Genomic DNA, 21,501 nt, shown 5'->3' with positions numbered 1-21,501 from the left:
TAGGCAGAAGATGGCAATGCTGCTCAGAAGTGAGCAAGGATTGAGCAATTTGGGTGATGATTAAATTACGCCTGTCAGAAAGTGAGGCAACATTAATAATGTTCAATGATTCACCAAAGGGCAAGTATGGGGTGAAATGGGGGTGAAGCTGCATTTTGAAACACACCTTTCATTCATTGGGAATCTAAAGCTTGCTCTCTTTTCTGCATTTACATTGTATATATTAGCGATCCCATGGTACCTCTTATTGAGTTTTGTTCACTTACTTGTTATTGTAGTTTGGCAAATACATTGTATAGGTCTATAACACTTGAAGTCTTACTGCACTTTAAGCCAAGTTCCAAGTTTAAGCTATCCGAAATGTCTCTCAATGCTTAGGCCTAACGAGCACAGTTCGTACGTGAATGTCAAAGCCATTCTCTGATTACCATTTGCAAATTTTTTTTTTTTTTTTGCAGCAAATTTGGTCGGTATATTGTGCATGTGTGTTTGGAAGCCTCAGAGAATGTGCATCATGACCGAGCCACTCGTACACTGTTATTTTCATTGTAGATTGCATGTTGTTTTTTATCCTGTGAATAGCTCTGAAAGAGCCTTTTGCTGTGGCAAGCAACAGGCAGTTGACACATTTTGGCTACAGATCAAAATTTTCCGCATTGAAGTTTGGACGTTCTTCCTTTCCTTGTTTTATTTATCATTGCAAGCATTGACTTTTCTACCAGGCACAGACTTCTGAAGGAGTAATTAAAGAATGTGAGTGGAATGGACTTTCCTCCCGTTAATTTCTGTAGATTGGCTGGCACCAAGTATTGGGCAGCGAATCGATCTTTTGAAGAACGAATTTAAGCAGAAGTTCACTGATTAGGTGATTAAAGAATGCAAAGAACAGGGCTTCTTCCCAGTAATCCTTTGGCTTGGTGGCTGGAATGTTGGATTGATGTCTGATGTTGTTCTGGTCTGGGATACTTGGCCTAGCTGTTAAATTTAGCAGTTGGACTGGAAGCCTTTTCACAAGACACGGCCACTTTCTCCCCTTTTAACTTTGTCATTTGCCCAAGGTCATCTTCCATCTGCTTGGAAATCAGCCAACATCACTGCATTCCATAAAAAGGTGCAAAAACAGACCCTCTTCACTACAGACCAATTAGCTTACTTCCAATCATCAGCAAATTCATGGAATCCATCATCGCAGTTGACATAAATGCATTCCTTTACTCCAACAGCCTCATCTCAGATCATCAATTTGGATTCAGACCTGGTCACTCTACCTTGAACATGCTGCTTCTACTCTCCCAACAATGGATAGAGGGCCTCAATATGAGTCATGAGATCAGGGCCGTCTCTCTGGACATATTTAGAGCTTTTGATACAGTCTGGCATCCCGACTTGCTCTCCAAACTGTCTGCCCATAGAATCCAAGGTCACCTCCACTCTTGGGTAACTGACTTCCTCCACTCTCGTAGCCAATGCGTGGCACTCAACGGAATCCTTTCTTATCCTCTCCCTGTCGAGGCTGGAGTACCCTAGTGTTCTAGGATGAGTCTTATCTATATAATAATACCGTAAGGACTCGACTTTGTTATCCCTTTTACGCCGCACCCAGTGACCCGATACCCACGGCACTAATGGATTTACGATCTACGAACCACGCTCTTTGTTTATCACCTACAGCCATACTCGAAAAATCTGAATTAGCCGACGTTGGAGCCCAAAAGCATCCGATTAACTGCCGATACGACGCCATCTTACGACGCCATCGTATTGGCGTCTGTTGGGCGAAGGCGAAGCGAGCCGTCCGCTGATTGGACAGTCGAGTGGTGTGAACATGGGTGGTGTGAACCAAATGGTCTTTTTATTCCCTTGAACATTTTAAATTAGGATATATAAGGAAACGTCTTTATCGTCATTTTAATAAAGTTAAATGGAGTGACGTTGCAATACTTGGGGTGCGTTGCATAAATCCTCGTAACTCAGAGAGGTGTAGCAGGTGGCGAGACGTAAAGAAGCTTAAAGATAACGAGCTGAAAACAGACGAACGATATGTCAATCTCTTTCTACACCGAACGGAAATAAAAGTATGAGAGCGGGAAGGCATGGCCTGAGCACTTCGAGCAGAGAGGACTGATTGGACTTAACTTAAAGAGAAAAAATTGGAGCTTAATGGAAGAAGAAGATCCCATGAGCGCTCCCCTATGCCATCCATAATGGTACACTCTGTCCATACACCACATCCTCCCTTCCGTGGATGTTCCATGGGTTTCACGTCTTTATCGTCATTTTAATAAAGTTAAATGGAGTGACGTTGCGATACTCGGGGTGCGTTGCATAAATCCTCGTAACTCAGAGAGGTGTAGCAGGTGGCGAGACGTAAGGAAGCTTAAAGATAACGAGCTGAAAACAGACGAACGATATGTCAATCTCTTTCTACACCGAACGGAAATAAAAGTATGAGAGCGGGAAGGCCAAGGCCTGAGCACTTCGAGCAGAGAGGACTGATTGGACTTAACTTAAAGAGAAAAAATTGGAGCTTAACGGAAGAAGAAGATCCCATGAGCGCTCCCCTATGCCATCCATAATGGTACACTCTATCCATACACCACATCCTCCCTTCCGTGGATGTTCCACGGGTTTCGGCTAGTTCCTAATATTCATCAATGATCTCACTAACTTTCTGGACTCTCTCATCTCTCTCCCTCTGTCTCTCTGAAAGGAACGTTCCACAAACCCTCCCATCTACTTTTAAACAACCCTCTCAAAGAGGTTCAGTCACTCAAATTACTTGGACTCACTCTCAGCCATGATCTTTCTTGGGCAAGCCACATTTCAAAGTTGGCCTCCAAAGCTAGATGCCAACTGGGCATCCTCCATCGTGCCAAGTCCTTCCTTGGCACACCTGAGCTCTTATTCAGCTACAAGACTTTCATCCGCAGCTTGATGGACTACTGTTCTCCCCCCTGGGCTGGCTCGCCTGCCTCATCTTGCTCATCTTGACGCCGTGGAAACCAAGGCTTTCAAGATCGTTGGAATCTCTCGCGATGAAGCTGTCTCTATGGGCCTATCACTTCGCCATCGCCGACAGGTTAGTGATCTCTCTGTCATCTTCCGCCTCCTCTCTGGTCTTGCACCCTGAGCCCTCTCTGGGTTGTTCATGGTCCTGAGATTTTACCAACCCTGCACTGGTTCCGAAGTGAAGGCTCTGGTGTCACCATGGAATATCTGCGCAACAGTAAACTCATCCCTGGAGGAGAAATACCTCCACCACATTAATTTTCTTCAGTCTTACAAAGTTGAACCTTTGCTTCGCCCCATGAAATCCTGTTAGATGGAAAGTTGAAATCTGTGGTACAATCCATGTCTCTGTAAAGAGACCTGGACTGTTTGGAAGTTATCTGCTTAAACAGGAAACCAATGTCGCGTTCTCCTTGTTCAGGTATCATGTGGGTTTTCCTCTTTCCCTTCAGCATCTGAGTTATCGTCTTCTGACTTATCTTATGCTGGATCTTTGGCACGTTTTTCTTCAAATGGATTCGTTATTTCTGACTGCCTTGACATTTTGGAGAGGAATAATTCGTGTTTTGCTTGTGCCAGATTGACATTTGTCATTATTTTTAAAAAATTCTTATTTTCCAACCTGAAGTAGTAATTTTGGGTTAATTACGATACCCGAAGCACAAGTAAAAACTCATACTTACAATATCTTACTATGAATTAGGACATATTACCTTCAAGTGAGCTAGTCTCCTAGTTATTTTGTCGGAAAGGTTCTACACCCAATGTTCAATGCTCTGGCGATATGCCAAGGCCATGCTCTGGCAACGGCCGGCCTTGTGAATGTCCGAGCTTTAGCATCACTGCAGGTGTTTAAGGCTCCCGAGTCGAGATCTTACACAACCTCTTTTTCATCTTTACTGAAACTAGCACCACACTCATTCCTGGCTCGACTGATATTTTATGTATTTTCCATTTATAAATGAAAAAAATAAATGAATGTGTCAGCAAGTGCTGACATACTGGCTACACCCATGACAGAAGAGTCCCATTTAGATGTAAAACCTTTGTGAATGCATTTGGCGATACTCATTCAGCTGAATAGCATTCTCTCCTGTTTGTTCTGCTGCATTCAGCTGCAGTATTCCTTGTATTACATTTGCCTCCATTTATTTGCCTTTGTTCTGTTTAGTGAACTCGGCTTACATTTTACCATGTACCAAAGCATTTGACCTTGTTTCAAACTTTGTTCCCTCCTCGTCAGTTTTTTTTTGGGGGGAGGCAACTTTTTATTATGAGCAAACAACCTGTCCTTACGGATGTTTAAATTCCCCCATCTGTATGATTTGTGACTTGTAATGCAGATTTAAACCAGGTGACGTTGTACGATATGCAATCATATGTAGAGAGAATTGGGGTGCTCCACTCAACCGGAACCCCGGGACTATGACTTTTTTTTTTCTTACCCCTGACAACTCTCTCTTGTACTGTGTACACCCTGGATACAATCACCAGTTTACAACTCATTCCATCCAGGGGTTCAGTTCTTGTAATGCTACCTCTTCTGGGAGTATGTATATTTTTTACCGTCTAAAACGTTATCATGTACACCCCGAGTACAATCACCCAAGTACAGTTTAAAACTCATTCCATCCAGGGGTTCACGGGTGCATAGGATTTAAAGAAACACACTAATAGTATGACATTTAGTATAATAATTTTCCCACTTCAATGATGCCCATGGTTTTCCTTTCCATAAATTCCTTACTTTGGTTTTTGGATTCTAACATTAATTTTCTACATTTGTTACCTCTGCCACCGAAGGTAGGCAGAGGTTATGTTTTCACCCCTGTATGTTTGTTTGTTTGTCTGTGAACAGGATATACCAAAAGGTTGTGGGCTGATTCGGATGAAATTTGATAGACATGTTTTGTGTGTGCCAAGGATGAAATGATTCGATTTTGGAGAAGATCTGGATCCGGATCCAGATACAATAATTTTTTAAGTGACTCTTCACCATTGAGAGATAGGGCCAAAAACTATATTTAGCACAATATCTCAATTTGTGAACGGATTTGGATGAAACTTGGTGGATCGGTTGGGTATGTGACGAGGAAGAATTGACGAATTTGGTGAATATCCTAATCTGGATTCGGATCAGAGGATTTTTGAATTGTTTCTTCACTATTGAGAATGAATGAATGATCGTTTTTAAGGCCATTTTTCCCTGCTAAAGCGGGGGTTAGCCTTGTGGGGCCCATGACAATCATGGTTCCCTATTTGAGGCAATGTTTTTATGGCCGGATGCCCTTCCTGACGCCAACCCTTGGTTACGCTCCTACGATGCGCAGGGATACGGTGTACCTATTCTAAACCGGGGTACACACCGTGATCATTCATCCCAGCATGCTGGTACTCAATTTGCCGACATCGGAAGGATGACAGGCTGAGTCAACCCCCCTGGCATTAATTCAGCGATCGATCGGGATTCGAACCCAGGATCCTAGGATCCCAAGCCGGCACCCTAACCGCTAAGCCAACACCAGGCTAGTTCTTCACGATTGAGAGATAGGGCCAAAAACGATATGTAGCAGTATGTCTCAAAAAGTTGTGAACGAGTTATGACAAATATAGGTGAATGAGTTGGTTAGGCGACAAGAACAAGCCGATTAGTTTTTGGTTCAGGTCCGGATCCAGATCCGGCCTATCAGTGGGATACAAAGCATAAACTGTTCAGCCTGGCGGAGGTATGCGCTCTACCGAGTGCTGTTCTAGTTTTTGTGTTATTTTCTTTTTTAGTAAAGTGGCCATTTCTCAGCCAGTTTGATGACATTGTGAGCCATCTTCCGTGCTATGTTTGCGACATTTATTAGGTGCTTTATGCTGTTTTATTAAAGTACTGTATCTACTGCACTCATAAACTTTTGGTATTTCTCATATTTACAAAAGAAACGTAAATATATTAATAATCGCAGAAATATGAATTAATAAATGGCCAAGAGAAGCAAACAGAAAGCTTTATATATTTGCAGAGCTAACTCAGGATCTGGGCTCAAAAGGGTTGGGCCTGGTGTATGAGAAAGGGGGAGAGGCAGACCGCAAGGCTTTGGTTGACAGCTTGGTGGAGACCCTCACAACTGGAAGCAGGTAAGAGACAGATAATATAATGAACTTGCATGGTGATTGGTGAGGTTAACATTGCTGGGGCCTTTGCGTGTTATCTAGCTGGCATTGAATACTGTGGATGTGTGTACCTGGCCTGTGAGCAAGAACATGAAACCTAAACGTTGCCTTCATTTCATTTTCCATCACTTTCAGACCAAAGCGAAATGTGACTGAAGAGACACGAGTTTTCCCAGTAGGTCTTGGTACAACACCTGAAGGGTATGTCGGTGAAGGAAAGTGAATATACCGTACAAGCTTAACAGTTTGATGGCTCCTGCCTTAATGAACCATTAAGTAGGTGTAAATGTGCTCTGTAAATGAAGTTTACTGCTTAATTTTAACGAGTTTATTTTATTACAACTATAATGCACATTCCTCCCTCCCCCAATTCTTCAGACATGGTATGTCCACATATCGAGAGCTTTGTTCACTGGCTAGTGACCTTAACCAGCCAGACCTCGTTTACAAGTTCATGCACTTGGCGAATCACCATGCAGTCTGGAACTCAAAAAAGGTGATCTTCATAATGATTATAATCATAGTAATAATAATAGTGGTTATCAATGTTAATTGGGCTATTAAGCATAGAAGGGTGGAGGGAGGGATGGTTAGGGTGAAATCACGAGGTGATGATGGGTTGCACTCTTGGAAAGACTGGAGGGAAGGGTATGAGACAATAGACATGGGGAGGTGTTTTCAGAGAGAAGAGCAATAAAGAAATGAAGGTGAGCGTTCAGCTTTGAATTTGGGAGGGTAAACAGGTGTGTGAATCGGAAACACTGTGTGCGACCTGGACGGGCTGGGGGACAATGGAGGGATGAGAGGACTAGATGATGGGAGGAGCGAGGTCAGAATTGAAGCGATAGAAAATTTTACGTTATAACCGATTCACTCAACATCACTTCTCTTCCTGCTATAGGGCGCAGCTTTTGGTTTTGCAACAATTGCACAGCAAGCTGGAGAGGCACTTTCCCCGCATTTGCCTGGCCTTGTACCTCGCCTTTATCGCTATCAATTTGATCCTAATCCCGGAGTGCGACATTCCATGGTCGCGATCTGGACAGCACTTGTGCCAGAAGCCAAAAAGACCGTGAGTTTTAGACCTCGTTTTTAATCCCAAGTGTTGTAATCCTGTGGCAGCATAACCCTGATATAATGCTTTTTGAGAACCTCATACGTATATATATATATACACACACATCATTGCATCTTTTTGTTCCTTCAGGTTGAAAAATACTTGCAGGAAATTGTGCAAGATCTGCTGTCTAACGTGACATCAGATATTTGGCGGGTCCGAGAGTCTAGGTAAACTTGGAGAAAAGTTTTGTAGAAGAACAAAGTTTTTTTGCGAGTACAAATCCCAGTGAGTCTGATGGTGTTGAAATTTATGTAGGTATATAGCCTGGCCTTTCTTGTTTACCTCCACTCCCTGATAGTTGCTTGGCTTTAAATGACCTTCTGCGAGGGCATTCAGCTGACATGGTGGACCATTTGCCTGATATTTGGAAGGTGCTGTTTCGTGTACGTGACGACATCAAGGTAAAGGTCATTTACTTGATTATTTGGGCAACTTGTTTTAGACAAAATGTGGTCCTTTGTATATAGAGTTGCAACTTATAAACCAGAACGGCACTCGGTAGAGCGCATACCTCCACCAGGCTGAACAGTTTACATTTTGTAGCCCACTGATAGGCCGGATCTGGATCCGGACTTCCAATATCTAATCGGCTTGTTCTTGTCACTGACCTTAACACATCCACCAAATTTCATCCCAATCCATTCTTAAATGTGAGACATCTTGCTGTACGGTATATCGTTTTTACCCCAATCTCTCAATGGTGAAGAATCACTTAAAAAAAAAAAAAAATTATCGTGTCCAGATCCGGATCTTCACCAAAATCGAATCGATTCGTTCTTGTCACACACCCAGCCTGTCCACCGAATTTAGTAATTGCCTAATCAGTCCATACATTGTTGAGATATCCTGCTCAGACAGACACACAATAAGACATAATGCAGAGCACAATACTTGCAAAATCCATCCCTTCCCAAAATAAAATGTTGCCATGGATACATGAAATTGTCCATTTAATTAAGATTATAATTGACGATCTTAATCAAAGCTCATGTCAATCGGATTAAAATTGATGATTTTTCAGATGAAAATTGATATTAGAAGTTTGAACTTGAGTTGACCTTTGACCTCAAAAATAGATGGTTTCCCAATTCAGTGAAGCACTATGTAATTGTTGTTAAATTCTGAAGTTAATAAGATGAAAAGTGATGCTTTTTCAGATGAAAATTGATGATTTTAGAAGCTTGACCTTGAGTTGACCCCTGACCTTTTGACCTCAAAAATAGTTGGTTTCCCAATTTAGTGACTTAGTATGCAAATGTTGTTCAATTCTTAAGTCAATCGGATGAAAAATGCCAATTTTAGAAATTCGACCTCAAGATGACCTTTGACCTAAAAATCAATAGGCTTCTTCTTTATGACCAACTCTACCATCTGGTGAAGTTTCGTGAAGATCGGTTTAAAATTGCGATCTGTAGGCGATTGACAGACAAACAAACAGACAGACAGAATGAAAAATCACTCGTAGAGTGACACTTGACAAAAGAGAACAAAGTAGAATGGCACTCAGTAGAGCATCCTTTTGACCTCAAAAATAATTAGTGGTTGAATTCAGTGACCTGATATGCAAATCGTCTTCATAGTTTAAGTTAATTGGTTTAAAATTGACAATTTTAGAAATCTGGCCTATGTTGACCTTTTGGCCTATGTTGACCTCAAAAATATAGTTGGTTTTTGTTTTTCCAAGATATGCTCTGTAATTAGAAAAATACGTTTTTCCAAGATGGCGTCCATACCACATGACCTATGATGTCATAATTATTAATAAAATACGCAACTGAATGCTTAACCCTGCCTTTCGCTTCGCTAGCGCAGGGTAATAATGACACTGTAGATGAAGTTACATTGACTCGAGCCATTGTATTATTGTATTCAGCAAATCTTTGTCGATAGATATCCCGCTGATGAGATTGAGAGTGAAGTGTAGAACGAAGTGGCCACGATCCTGATTTTTTTAATTTAATTGCTGTTCTTTTTTGTGTTGGTAAATTTTAAACCCATTCCCTTGTGTTCTCGTTCTTGTGCTAGGATTCGGTGCGTAAAGCTGCTGACCACACACTGAAAACACTCAGCAAGGTATGCATTATGAAATCACTCGTCTGTGCACATTTCCCCCCTCTTTCTGCTTCCACTCTTCTTCCCTCCCTAACATCTCCCGTCTTCCCTGACAAGTATATTTTTCAGTGGTGAAGAGAACCTTTATGTTGTTGCACCTTAAAAAAAATAATTATTGCTGTCTTATTTTTCTTCTACCTGCTGCATAATTTTCTTTTAAATGGTCAGTGTTGTTTCTTTAAATTTAAACTGTCATTTCCTGGACCATTTTTCTCAACCATTCCAACTGTTTATGCACCTGTTTCCCTTCCTTCTAGCTATTTGCTTCCACCCTGGCTTGGTGTCATTTACAAACAAGGATAAAGCAATCTGCATTCCGCACTCCAATCGAAATGACCCCTGAATTACTCCACTAGTTATTACCTTCCATCCCAAGTTCTGAAGTCTATATTCTCTCTATTCTGTTAGCTTACCCTATTTATCTTTCTCTAATAATTGCTAGCAACCTCCCATCAAAGGAATCTTATGAAACCATGTCGGTTTACCATCTATGCGGAATCTAAATAAATCAAATGTACTGCACGACCGTAATCCACCCTGAAGTTTTCCAGATGCCGTCCGAGTCCCAAAGTAACATTGTAAATACATTTCCTGCTATTGCAGTTAATCTTGCTGACCTATAATTCCCTGCTGCTCCACTTAACCAACCGAGTATTGGTACTGCATTTGATATTCCCCAATTTTCCATTTCCTTGCCTGTCTTCATCGCCTGAATGCAAGGTATCAAAATTCATTTTCTGAATTTTTATTCTACCAAGAAAGGATTAATGAGGCTCCATTTGTAATAAAACAAATGTGGTACAGTGGCAATGTATTATACCTTTGACCTAAAAGGTATTGGCTGGGCTTGAGATTATGGTCTCGTTTAGGTTACTGTCCGGCTCTGTGATGAGGAAAGTGCTGGGAGAGGCCAGCAGGCGATAACGGGGGTTTTCCCCTGCCTATTGGACCAAGGGATCACCAGCTCAGTGGAGGAGATCCGTGCCCTCAGGTAATAACCTTTTTCGTCGTATTAATTTAAGAATAATTCCTCGCAGAGAAAATTGATGCTTGCTATTGTAGGAGCTGTGAAACCTCTTGGTAAACATGGACCACACACCTTTCATATATGTCCACACTGCTCATATACTCATACAGGACAGATACCATTCTTGTAGGCAAACAACCTCATCCACGTCCTTTTAAATGTCTACAATTAATATGATGCACAAATAGGTTATTTATATGAACAGCAGAAGTGGCCAAATAAATTGAGTGATTAATAATGGAGCAGCAGTGCATTAATACTTCTGGAATTGCTATATAGAAGTCTATGAGTGCAGCACTCGTACCTTAATGATAAAATCAGATTACAGTAGTTTGAAAAAAACTGCCTTTCTAGCAACATGATTGATTGATTGTGCTTGTCTGTCAGTGGAGACTTTTTGATTTGAACCACCTATATTTATGGACACAAGTTTATCGCACCGTGTACCAGAAGCATGCATAATCGAGCAGCTTTTGATGGACAAGGCAATCTCGACCCATTTCTTACCTTGGACAAACTAAACTTGCACTTGCTGATTTGAAAATGTACATTCCCATTTGCCAAAGGTAAAAAAAAAAAAAAAAAATTGCTCTGAAGTCGGTGTATTAAATTGTGATCGTGATGTCTGATTGTCTGTGCTGCTGACCCCTTGCACTCTCAGCATTAGTACGCTGGTGAAGGTAAGCAAGGGTGCAAGACAGTTGCTTCGACCGCATATCTCCCGGGTGGTGCCAGCTTTGCTCGAAGCATTGGCTGGGCTTGAGCCTCAGGTGCTGAGCTACCTGAGCCTACGAGCAGCACAGAACGAGCAGGTACTTACCTACCTACAATATAATCTTGTTACCTCACACCATGTGTTTTGGTTTTCATGTTGCTGCACCTGCCTACCTCGACCCAAATTGTAATTTGTGTGCAAAAATTTGCTTTTGTACTATCATAAGTCAATCCATAAATATTGTATGGGACACATTTAAGTGAAATGAAAGTGTCATTTTATGTATTTTTGCTCTTTTCCTACATTAAATGTGGCTCGACTTGCTTACTGCATTTAGCATCTGTTTCATTATGCCCTCTTCTGAGCAGTGCTGGGTTTACACACAGTCAAAAAGGCTCAGTGTGATGTATGTCACCTGTTTCTTGGCACTCCTATCGTAGCAACTTGCAACCTGGGAATAGCAATTTTTACATCGGGCAATCTCGTTAGCACTGGCTACATGCCAGGCCTAAGTAATCAATACTGCTGTGCAATAACCACGTACATATCATAACACCTTCACTGTGCATGCCAAGCTCTGAACTGGTGAAAAAGCATTTTCTACAATGACATTGAAGCGAAAGGATTGTGACTTTTCGTGCAATCCAACAAAATCCATGATGTATTATCGTATATAATAGGTACCATGAATGAATGATTACTTTCCAAAAAACTGCGAATATTGCCAAAAATGCAGGAGTTGTGCTTCCCACCTGAGATGAAGGTTGCTATCAAGTTATGACAGGATGTTGACATAGTTATCTGTGTATTTTTTATTCCCTTCAATATGTGTATGCTGATAATACTTAACTATATTCTTAAATTTTTTTAACCAAAAAAAATCTTATAAAAATGTATACAAAATGATAAATAGTTGTAATCCCAGCCCAGCTATAAACTGTCAGTTTGGTGATTCACAGGCAGGGTGATTCATCAATGTCTGTGCCGTCCCTCGGATGGATGTTAAACTGGGAGCCCCATCTTCCGGCATGTGTTGGTGGACGTTAAAGATCCCATGGTGTCCTTTGCAAGGAGTAGGCGAGTTTTGCTGGCACCATGGCCAAATTCCTGCCCTAACTAGGTGAATGTCAGGCCTGGCCAGCCGGTTCATGACGGCCTGGGCCAAACTTGCCCCAGCCGACCTCACAAGGTGGGATAATAGTGGCCGTTAAATTATCCATAAATAATAAGTGGTGTCGGTATTTCTGTGTTTCAAACAATAAAAGTTTGGGGCATCTCGTGTTGTTAACTGTGATTAATGTTTTATTATCTAACTATTTATCTATAGATTATAGAACTAAAATGAGATGCACGTGAGCAAATTAAGACATAATTGAGATATGAGAAAAATGTCATGCACCGTAAGGGCTTTCAATACTGCATTAAAGGATAGAGGCACAATGCACTAGTCAGTGGCTTGGACTTAAAATCGCTTGCTTTGGCTTCTTGACGTAAATTACATGGAAATAGAAGTACATCTACATACAACAATAAATCCATATACTACAAGATCGTATTCTATAGTTGCAAACAATAGAGCATATTAGAGATGGATTCAAAGCATTCATTCAACCAAGGTGTCACGCCACGACATGTTGGTTGAATGATTGGCTTGCAGCTGCATCTCTTCCGTCATTTCACCTCGGGCTAAACATTTTCTGCTCGATGCCCAAAGCATTGGGTAAACGCTTGCTGCTCAGACATTCACAAGGATTGTGCTTTACAAAACTCATCTTATGAAACCTGGCCCTTAGGATCTCGGACTCGACAAGAAGAGACCCCATTCCTGATAGGAAAACTGACGGCGTAAGGCTGTTACATAAAGCCAACCGCTCTTCAAGGATGTTTGCGGGATAGTGCTCCCAAAAATTAACTCCCCTCCATGCTTTCTGGAGAGCAGTTTTTATTTTGTGAAAGCCATCCGTCATAAATTGCTTTCCTGAGAGAAGGTGTTGTACCTGGATGAGTTGACCTTTGGATGCCCAATGAAGTGGGTACAGGTATATTCCCCAATTGCATTTACAGCGCCTTCAGAAACTATTCACACCTCTTGAATTTTTCACATTTTGTTGTGTTACAGCCTGAATTTAAAATGGATTAAATTGAGATGTTTTGCCACTGATCGACACATAATACCACATAATGTCAGTGGAATTATTATTTTTTAGACATTTTTACAAAATAATTAAAACTGAAATACAGAAATGTGCAATCAGTTGAATTGGCCACAGGTGGACTCCAATCAAGTTGTAGAGACATCTCAAGGATGATTAAAGGAAATTTGATGCACCTGAGCTCAATTTGGAGTGTCATAGCAAAGGGGTTGAATACTTATTGACGCAAGATATTTCAGCTTTTAATTTTTAATTATTCTGTAAAAAAATTCTATACAAAATTCCACTTTGAGATTATGAGGTATTATGTGTCGATCAGTAACAAAATAAATCTCAATTTAATCCATTTTAGATTCAGGCTGTAACACAACAAAATGTGAAACAAGTCGAGGGGTGTGAATACTTTCTGAAGGCGCTGTAAATTTGCAATAATTTTTGTCTCGACGGTCTTCTGAATGCCGAGCCAAATATAATATTATGTTCGTTCAGAGTACAAGCAGTTCAAATTAATTCTACCTGGCCTTGTACCTCGCCTTTATTGCTTCGATTCGATCCTAATCCTTGAGTGCGACATTTCATGGTCGTGATCTGGACAGTACTTGTGCCAGAAGGTAAAAGGACACCAGGATTAAAAATCCAATTATATGGGTTAGGTTTAATATATTAAGAAGAACATTTTCAAAAATCATTTATATCATGTGCAATTCAAGTGCTGAATTCAAATCTTAGCTATTTTGCTGTTCAGTCTATCTTCTATAATTTACCTATTATTGTTATTCCTTTTGATGTTTTATGTTTGTACATGATGCTTTGAACTTACGGTGTCATTGAAGAGGAATTTCTCTGGATACGGGACAATAAAGATTATTAGCATTAGTCTCCAAACTGGTTTCACCAGAGGGGACAATAGGTTTGCTCTCTGTCTGTTCATCCGTCCCACCTTGGGTTTTCCAGACTTTTTTCCATCCCCTTTAACATGTTCAACTGAAACTTGGTACATGGCTTTATTATGAGAAGTTACGGAACAAGTTTGAGTTTCGGGAAGTTTCGCCAAATTTTCATGGAGTTATGCCCTTTTTGTCCCCTGTCGCACCGTGGAGTGAAAGGGGGACTATGGTTTTCCCCTCCGTCCGTGTGTCCGTCCGTGCGTGCGTGCGTGCGTGCTTGCGTAAGCGAAGGACCGCATTCGAATTTGGTGTGTGCGTGCAACCCACGTCAAAATCCAAGATGGCCGCCGCCATGTATGACTATGTCTGATGCCAAGTATGTCTGAACCTTGTGAGCTGAATATCTTTAAAAATAAGCGAAGTACCAACTTCTAATCTGGTGTGTGGGTGTATCTAGGCATAAGGAAGAACGCTATTGAAAATTGGGCCGCCACGTCAAAATCCAAGATGGCCGCCACGTCAAAATCCAAGATGGCCGCCACCATATATATGTCTGAACCTTGTGAGCGAAATATCTCGAAAAATAAGCGAAGTACCAAGTTCTAATCTGGTGTGTGGGTGTATCTAGGCACAATCAAGAACGCTGTTTAAAATTGGGTCGCCATGTCAAAATCCAAGATGGCCGCCGCCATGTATGTCAACCTTGTGAGATGAATATCTTGAAAAATAAGCGAAGTACCAACTTCTAATTTGGTGTGTGGGTGTATCTCGGCATAAGGAAGAACGCTATTGTAAATTGGGTCGCCACGTCAAAATCCAAGATGGCCGCCGCCATGTATGTCTGAACCTTGTGAGATGAATATCTTGAAAAATAAGCGAAGTACCAACTTCTAATTTGGTGTGTGGGTGTATCTTGGCATAAGGAAGAAGGCTATTGAAAATTGGGTCGCCACATCAAAATCGAAGACTGCCACCACCATATATATATGTCTGAACCTTGTGAGCGAAATATCTCGAAAAATAAGCGAAGTACCAAGTTCTAATCTGGTGTGTGGGTGTATCTAGGCACAAACAAGAACGCTGTTTAAAATTGGGTCGCCACGTCAAAATCCAAGATGGCCGCCGCCATGTATGTCTGAACCTTGTGAGATGAATATCTTGAAAAATAAGTGAAGTACCAACTTCTAATTTGGTGTGTGGGTGTATCTAGGCATAAGGAAGAACGCTATTGAAAATTGGGCCGCCACGTCAAAATCCAAGATGGCCGCCTCCATGTATGTCTGAACCTTGTGAGCGAAATATCATATCATAGCATGTTTTCTGCGTCTTCCACTTTGTCAACTCACATCACTTCCCCGACGGGGGACCGAGGCGTAACGCTTGTTTGACTTAGAAAATATCACATATGATGCATTGGTCAGTTTTCCAGACTTTTCCTCTTATCCTTTAACTGATTCTACTGAAACTTGGTACATGGCTTTATTATGATAAGTTACAGAACTTGCAACTTATTCTGTAGCTTTTCATACCTAAAACAATTTGTCCTACTGTATATGGCTCACAATTGCTGAGTGCTTGGACAAAGAACATTCTTTGGGACCAGTAGGGGACATGATGTATTGCAAAGCACTTCTCCCTCTTGTTATTTGTATCTAAAGTGAAAACACACTCTCTGTATTGCCATTAACACCTTGCGCTAGCATTACATTTGTTTTTGTGTTGTTTTCTATTCGTTCCACATTCAGAAATAGAAATGTTATGTTCCTCCTATGTATGTCATTATTTTATGTTTACACTTTTTTGGTGCCACTTTGCTTGCTTCTATAATGTATATATTCTATTTTTTTCTGACGTACCTTATTCAGTATGTTCCTAAGTCAATTTCTATACTCTTCTTTAACAATGCTTGCTGTATCTTATTTGGTCCAGCACTGCTCATTCAGCATCCTCTTAAGAGGAACATTGAGTTATCTTTATCTATCTGGCTGAATGAGCTGCCTGCAAAATAGCCCCATTTAGCTGACTAAATTGCCATAGCTGCCACACAGCCTTAAATCTTCACCCCCACACAACCATTTTCACCCTCTGATCTCTGACTAATACAGAAACTGCCAAGAAAGGAAGGAACATCATGGTGAATGCACATAATAACACGTTATTGCAGTTTTGTACATTGGCTGATTGAGAGTTCTGTCATGTCTGTGCAGGTTCAGATGGACTCTTTGAGACTGAGTGCTGCTAAGGGTTCTCCCTTGATGGAAACGATCGCCATGGTAGGTTTAAGTATGTTTAGCAATGTTTAATGCTTCCGCTGCTGAAAGTGCCGATAGCATTTTGTTTTTAGGTTGTCCGTCCATCCGTCCATCCGTGCATCAGTGTGTGGTAATGTTGTAACTGCGATAACTTGTGGTCTGCTGGGGGGATTTTTAAAACTAAACTTGGCACAACAGTGTATTATGATGCAAAGATGGGCTGGTTAGATTTTGGGGTCAAAGGTCATGCAGTGACATGTTTTTGGGTTGTCTCTCTGTGCATCCATGCATGATAATTTTGTTGCCGCAATAACTTGTGAATTGCTAAAAGGGATTTTGACTAAACTTGGTACAAGTATGTACTATGATGCTAACATGATTTTGGGTCAAAGGCAAAGATCATGTGACATTTAGATGAAAGTAGTAGATTTCTTTTACTGCAATAACTTGTGAACCACTGAAGGGATTTTGACCAAACTTGGCCAAACTATGGACTGTAATACAACGATGGACTGAATAAATATTGGGCTCAAAAAGTCATAGGCCTAAGGTCAAGTGCCCTTTAAATGAAAATCTGTGTTACTGTAATACCTAATGAATCACTGAAGAGATTTCAACCACACTTAACACACTTCTGGACTGTAATACATAGATGAACTAATACTGTTTTAGCTTGAATAGGTCAAAGATCAAAAGGGGGAAAAAAAAAAACCATGTGCCCTTTTGAAAATCATTTTGCAGACCATAACTTGAGTTAGAAGCATCTGATGTTCTCTCTTCGACTTATCTCTCCTCTCTCCCCTCTCCCTCTCTCCACGCTCAAGGGACCATTAATTTTTTTCTTGTGACCTTTAATTGAGATAAAACGCAACAGTGGGTTAACATCTAATGTGGGCGGAGGCATACCCATTGATGCATTTACATCAAATTATACATTCTAGTTACAACCTGGTGTTGGGCTAGCGGCTAGGGTGCCAGCTTAGGATCCTAGGATCCTGGGTTCGAATCCCGGTCGATCGCTGAATTAACACCAGGGGGGTTGACTCAGCCTGTCATCCTTCCGAGGTTGGCAAATTGAGTACCAGCTTGCTGGTAATTCCCTGTTTGTCGTAAAAAGGCGACAAAAAGGGTTGGCGGCAGGAAGGGCATCCGGCCGTAAAACATTGCTTCAAAAAGGGGACCAAAAAAAACAACAACAACCACGGTCCCCGAAAAAGGCCAACCCCCGCTTGCGGGGAAAAATGGCCTCTAAAGGTGGTTTTTATACATTCTAGTTACAATTGATTTGGCCATTTAATTTCCCCATGATATCTGCATAGGTTTTTTTTAGCATTAAGGGTTTAGACCAGTGGTTGCCAAACTTTTTTTGTCCACGACCAAAATATTGAAATCGCATTCACCTCATGACCCAAATGGTACCAGTACCTACTTGATACCTACAATAAAAATAAAATTGTCAAATTGTACCTACAATAAAAATTGTCAAATAATATTTCAAAAAATTTAATCAACGAAAAATTAGTAACGCTTTCGATGTGAAACCCCCCTCAATCACCAGGACTTTGAGGGGTTTTTTTCAAGTTTGGGTCATGACCATGCTTTTGGAAACCCCTGGTTTAAAGGTTGCAACTGCATGATGGTGATTTTATCTATTTAATGAAGCCCAAGAAAGAAACTAGTTTGGTTATTATACCTTCACAACAGGTATTATGGTGTCACGAATATACGGGTTAGGTTGTAAGCAAGCCATTTATCATTCATGTCCAAAATATGGTGAAGAAAGATATCGGTGGGATGTGTGTTTGTGATACTTCCATGAAAATACTTTAGTACCTCTGCCACCAAAGTGAATGGAGGTTATGTTTTCACACCTATTTGGCTGTTTGTCTGTCTGTGAGCATGATATCTCAAAAAGTTATGCAAAAATTTGGAAGAAACATGGTGGACATTTTGGATGCATGATAAGGACGAATTCATTCAATTTTGCAGAAGATCTGGATCTGGATCCGGATACAAGAATTTTTAAATTCTTAAAGTGATTCTTCACCATTGAGAGATAGGACCAAAAATGATATATATCGTGATATTTCGAAACATTATGGGCGGATTCGGATCAAACTTGGTGGACAAGGAACAATTTTTTTTATGTGTGCGACAAGGACGAAATTGATTCGATTTTGGGGAGAATCCAGATCCGGTCCTGATACTATAATTTTAAAAGTGATTCTTCATCATTGAGCGATCGTGTCAAAAATGCTAAATAGCATGATATTTCAAAATGTTGTGGATGATTCTGACAAAACTTGGAGGATGAGTTTAGTAGGTGACAAGAACAAGTCGATTAGATTTTGGTTCAGGTCTGGGTGCAGATCGAGCGGTGGGATACAAAACATAAACTGTTCAGCCTGGTGGAGGTGTGCGCTCTACCGAGTGCCGTTCTCGTTTTTATTTGTCATGCAAAGATTGAGGTGGTTGAGCCTATTGACTGATTTGCCCACAATAGTAATAATACATACACCAGCAGGGACCCGTGGAAATTCCACAGAATATGAAATGTGACTTCAAACCCTCAACTTCTCCTGCCCTACCTCACAAACCCCCGAGTCCTCAACCTCCACCTCACTAAACAAAGGCCTCACCGTCCCCCTCTCAACACCAAGGTGTCAATGCTCTCCCCACTCCAAGCCTTCTCCCCACTCCAACTCACAATCCCACGAGTTATGCGGAAAAGAAATGTGACCATAAACGACACAAAACCAATTCTCTTCTTTGTGATGCATGTATAGTTGTATATGCATCCTTAAAAGAAAATAATGACATCGGGCAAAGGCCTTTTGTAAGGACATGGGTTTAAGCCCTGTTTCAGAGAATGCCAATGCCCTCCCAATGTCAAGCCATCAAACCCCCTCCCCATCCATCACGGTCGCTTGTCCAACTCACAATCCCACGAGATATGCAGAAAGGATATACAGTCGTGGCCAAAAATATTGCCACCCTTGCACTTTTTTCAAACAATGCACCATTTCAATTCCAGAAAATTGTTGAAATAAAAAAATATTTTGGGATCCACATGTGTATTTCTTTGGTTTACAGTGGAACAAAACAAGAAAAGCTGAAAAAATTACTAAATCTTAGCTTTTTCACACAGAAGTCCTAAAATGGCCCGGACAATATCATTAGCACCTTTTAGAAGTTGTTAGAAATAATTAGATTTCAAGCAGGTAATTCTCATTTAGTTTGGAATTGAATTCACCTAGGGTGAGTTGCAGGTGCCTGCAATATAAAAATCACTCATTCAACCAGTTTGAATAGAGAAAAGGAGTCATTCTGCTGTTTTGTGTCACTGTGTGTACCGCAATGAGCATGGAGAAAAGAAAGAAAACCAGAGAATTGTCTGAGGAGGTCAGACACAAGATTGTAGCCAAACATAGACAATCTCAAGACTACAAGTCCATCTCCAGAGACATTGATGTCCCTGTATCCACCGTACGCAATGTTATCAGGAAGTTTAAGGCCCATGGCACTGTAGCCAACCTCCCTGGACGTGGCCGCAAGAGGAAACTTGATTGAAGATTGAAGCGAAGGATTGTTCGAATGGTGGAGAAAGCACCTCATTCAACTGCCAAACAGATGCAAACTGACCTTCAGAAACAAGGTACGACAGTTTCAACTCGCACCATCCGACGCCAACTCAATGAAAGGGAGTTCAGTGGTAGGATTCCCAGGAGGACCCCTCGACCCCACTGCTGAGAGAGAGACATAAGAAAGCCAGACTGGAGTTTGCCAAAACACACCTGAACAAGCCAAAATCCTTCTGGGAGAATGTCCTTTCAACAGACGAGACCAAATTCAACCCAGTGTCAGAAACCTGGGTCTCCATCGAAGGTCATGGGTCTTGCAGCAGGACAGTGATTTCAACCACTTCAAAAAGCACCCAGGAATGGTTCAAGACAAAACGCTGGACTGTTCTGAAGTGGCCAGCATCGAGTCCAGATCTAAATCCCATTGAACACCTGTGGGGAGATCTGAAAACAGCAGTTGGGAGAAGGCACCCTTCAAATCTGTGAGAACTGGAGCAGTTTGCACAAGAAGAGTGGGCCAAACTGCCAGTAGAGAGGTTTAGGAAGCTCATTCATGGCTATAGGAGGTGCTTGACTGCAGTTATTTTGTCCAAAGGCCGTGCTACCAAATATCAAATCTGGGGTGTCAATAATTTTGTCAATGCCATTTATTTTTATTTTCTGATTTAAAAGGATATATTAAGTTCTGAATCAAAAACAAAGGTTCTGTAATATTAACAGTGAAACAAAGAATTGTGGAGACCAAATGCTTTTGTCAATTTCAACTTATTTTTAGAGAAAATTGTGGGTTATTTGGAAAAAGGGCAAGGGTGTCAATATTTTTGGCCACGACTGTGTGTTACAATAAACGACCCTAAACCAATTATCCTCTTCCGGATTTGTATGTACACATCATTAAAAGTAAATAATGACCTTGGACAAATTGCAAATGATAAGGGTTTAATCTCTGCTTGAGAGAATGCTACATAGCTATTTGGGCGGTGCATAAATTTACTGACTGCTGTCCTGATCATTGAGGCTGATGCTCACAAGACCCTAACCCCGATCGGCTCAAAATTATTTTAACTGTCGCTTTGGTAGTTTTATAATGAAGGAAACACGTATAGAGAGTGCATAGCGATTGTGAATATGACAGCTCCGAGGCATCTTTGGCTTCGCATTTCAGTGAACACCAACATGGTGGCTGTAATATTGAAATCTGTCTCCAAACCCCCTCACCACCCAAAGTCCTCAACCAAACGTAACACCTACGTCCCCCCCCTTTTTTTTCTTTTTTTTTTGTATACAACATCGAGGCTCGTGAAAGAGCTAACATTAATCACACAAAAAGTGAAACCGACACATAAAACCCCAAAAATAAGGGGAGCGGTAAACAAGATGGGGAGAGAGGGGGAAGGACACAAACACAACATTTGAGAGCAGAGACATCGGGAGAAATGTGGGAGGGGGAGGGCTTGGGGGGAGGTGGGAGAGGTATAAAACA

General features: G+C 41.2%; 1 protein-coding gene across 1 annotated transcript in view; it reads left to right on the top strand.

The window, feature by feature from the left end:
- The window catches only part of ECPAS (Ecm29 proteasome adaptor and scaffold), a 305,571-nt gene that overhangs the window by 133,791 nt on the left and 150,279 nt on the right, over nt 1-21,501 (top strand). The window contains exons 27-36 of the mRNA XM_068124669.2: nt 6,021-6,135; nt 6,307-6,372; nt 6,550-6,667; nt 7,073-7,243; nt 7,379-7,458; nt 7,590-7,692; nt 9,317-9,364; nt 10,273-10,394; nt 11,092-11,242; nt 16,393-16,458. Coding sequence (XP_067980770.2) covers nt 6,021-6,135; nt 6,307-6,372; nt 6,550-6,667; nt 7,073-7,243; nt 7,379-7,458; nt 7,590-7,692; nt 9,317-9,364; nt 10,273-10,394; nt 11,092-11,242; nt 16,393-16,458 — 1,040 coding nt within the window. The remainder of the gene's footprint in view (nt 1-6,020; nt 6,136-6,306; nt 6,373-6,549; nt 6,668-7,072; nt 7,244-7,378; nt 7,459-7,589; nt 7,693-9,316; nt 9,365-10,272; nt 10,395-11,091; nt 11,243-16,392; nt 16,459-21,501) is intronic.

The sequence above is a fragment of the Myxine glutinosa genome, chromosome 1, assembly GCF_964187855.1.
Source record: "Myxine glutinosa chromosome 1, kmMyxGlut1.1, whole genome shotgun sequence".
NCBI classification, from domain to species: Eukaryota; Metazoa; Chordata; class Myxini; order Myxiniformes; family Myxinidae; genus Myxine; species Myxine glutinosa.
This window is presented reverse-complemented; position numbering and strand designations above follow the sequence as displayed.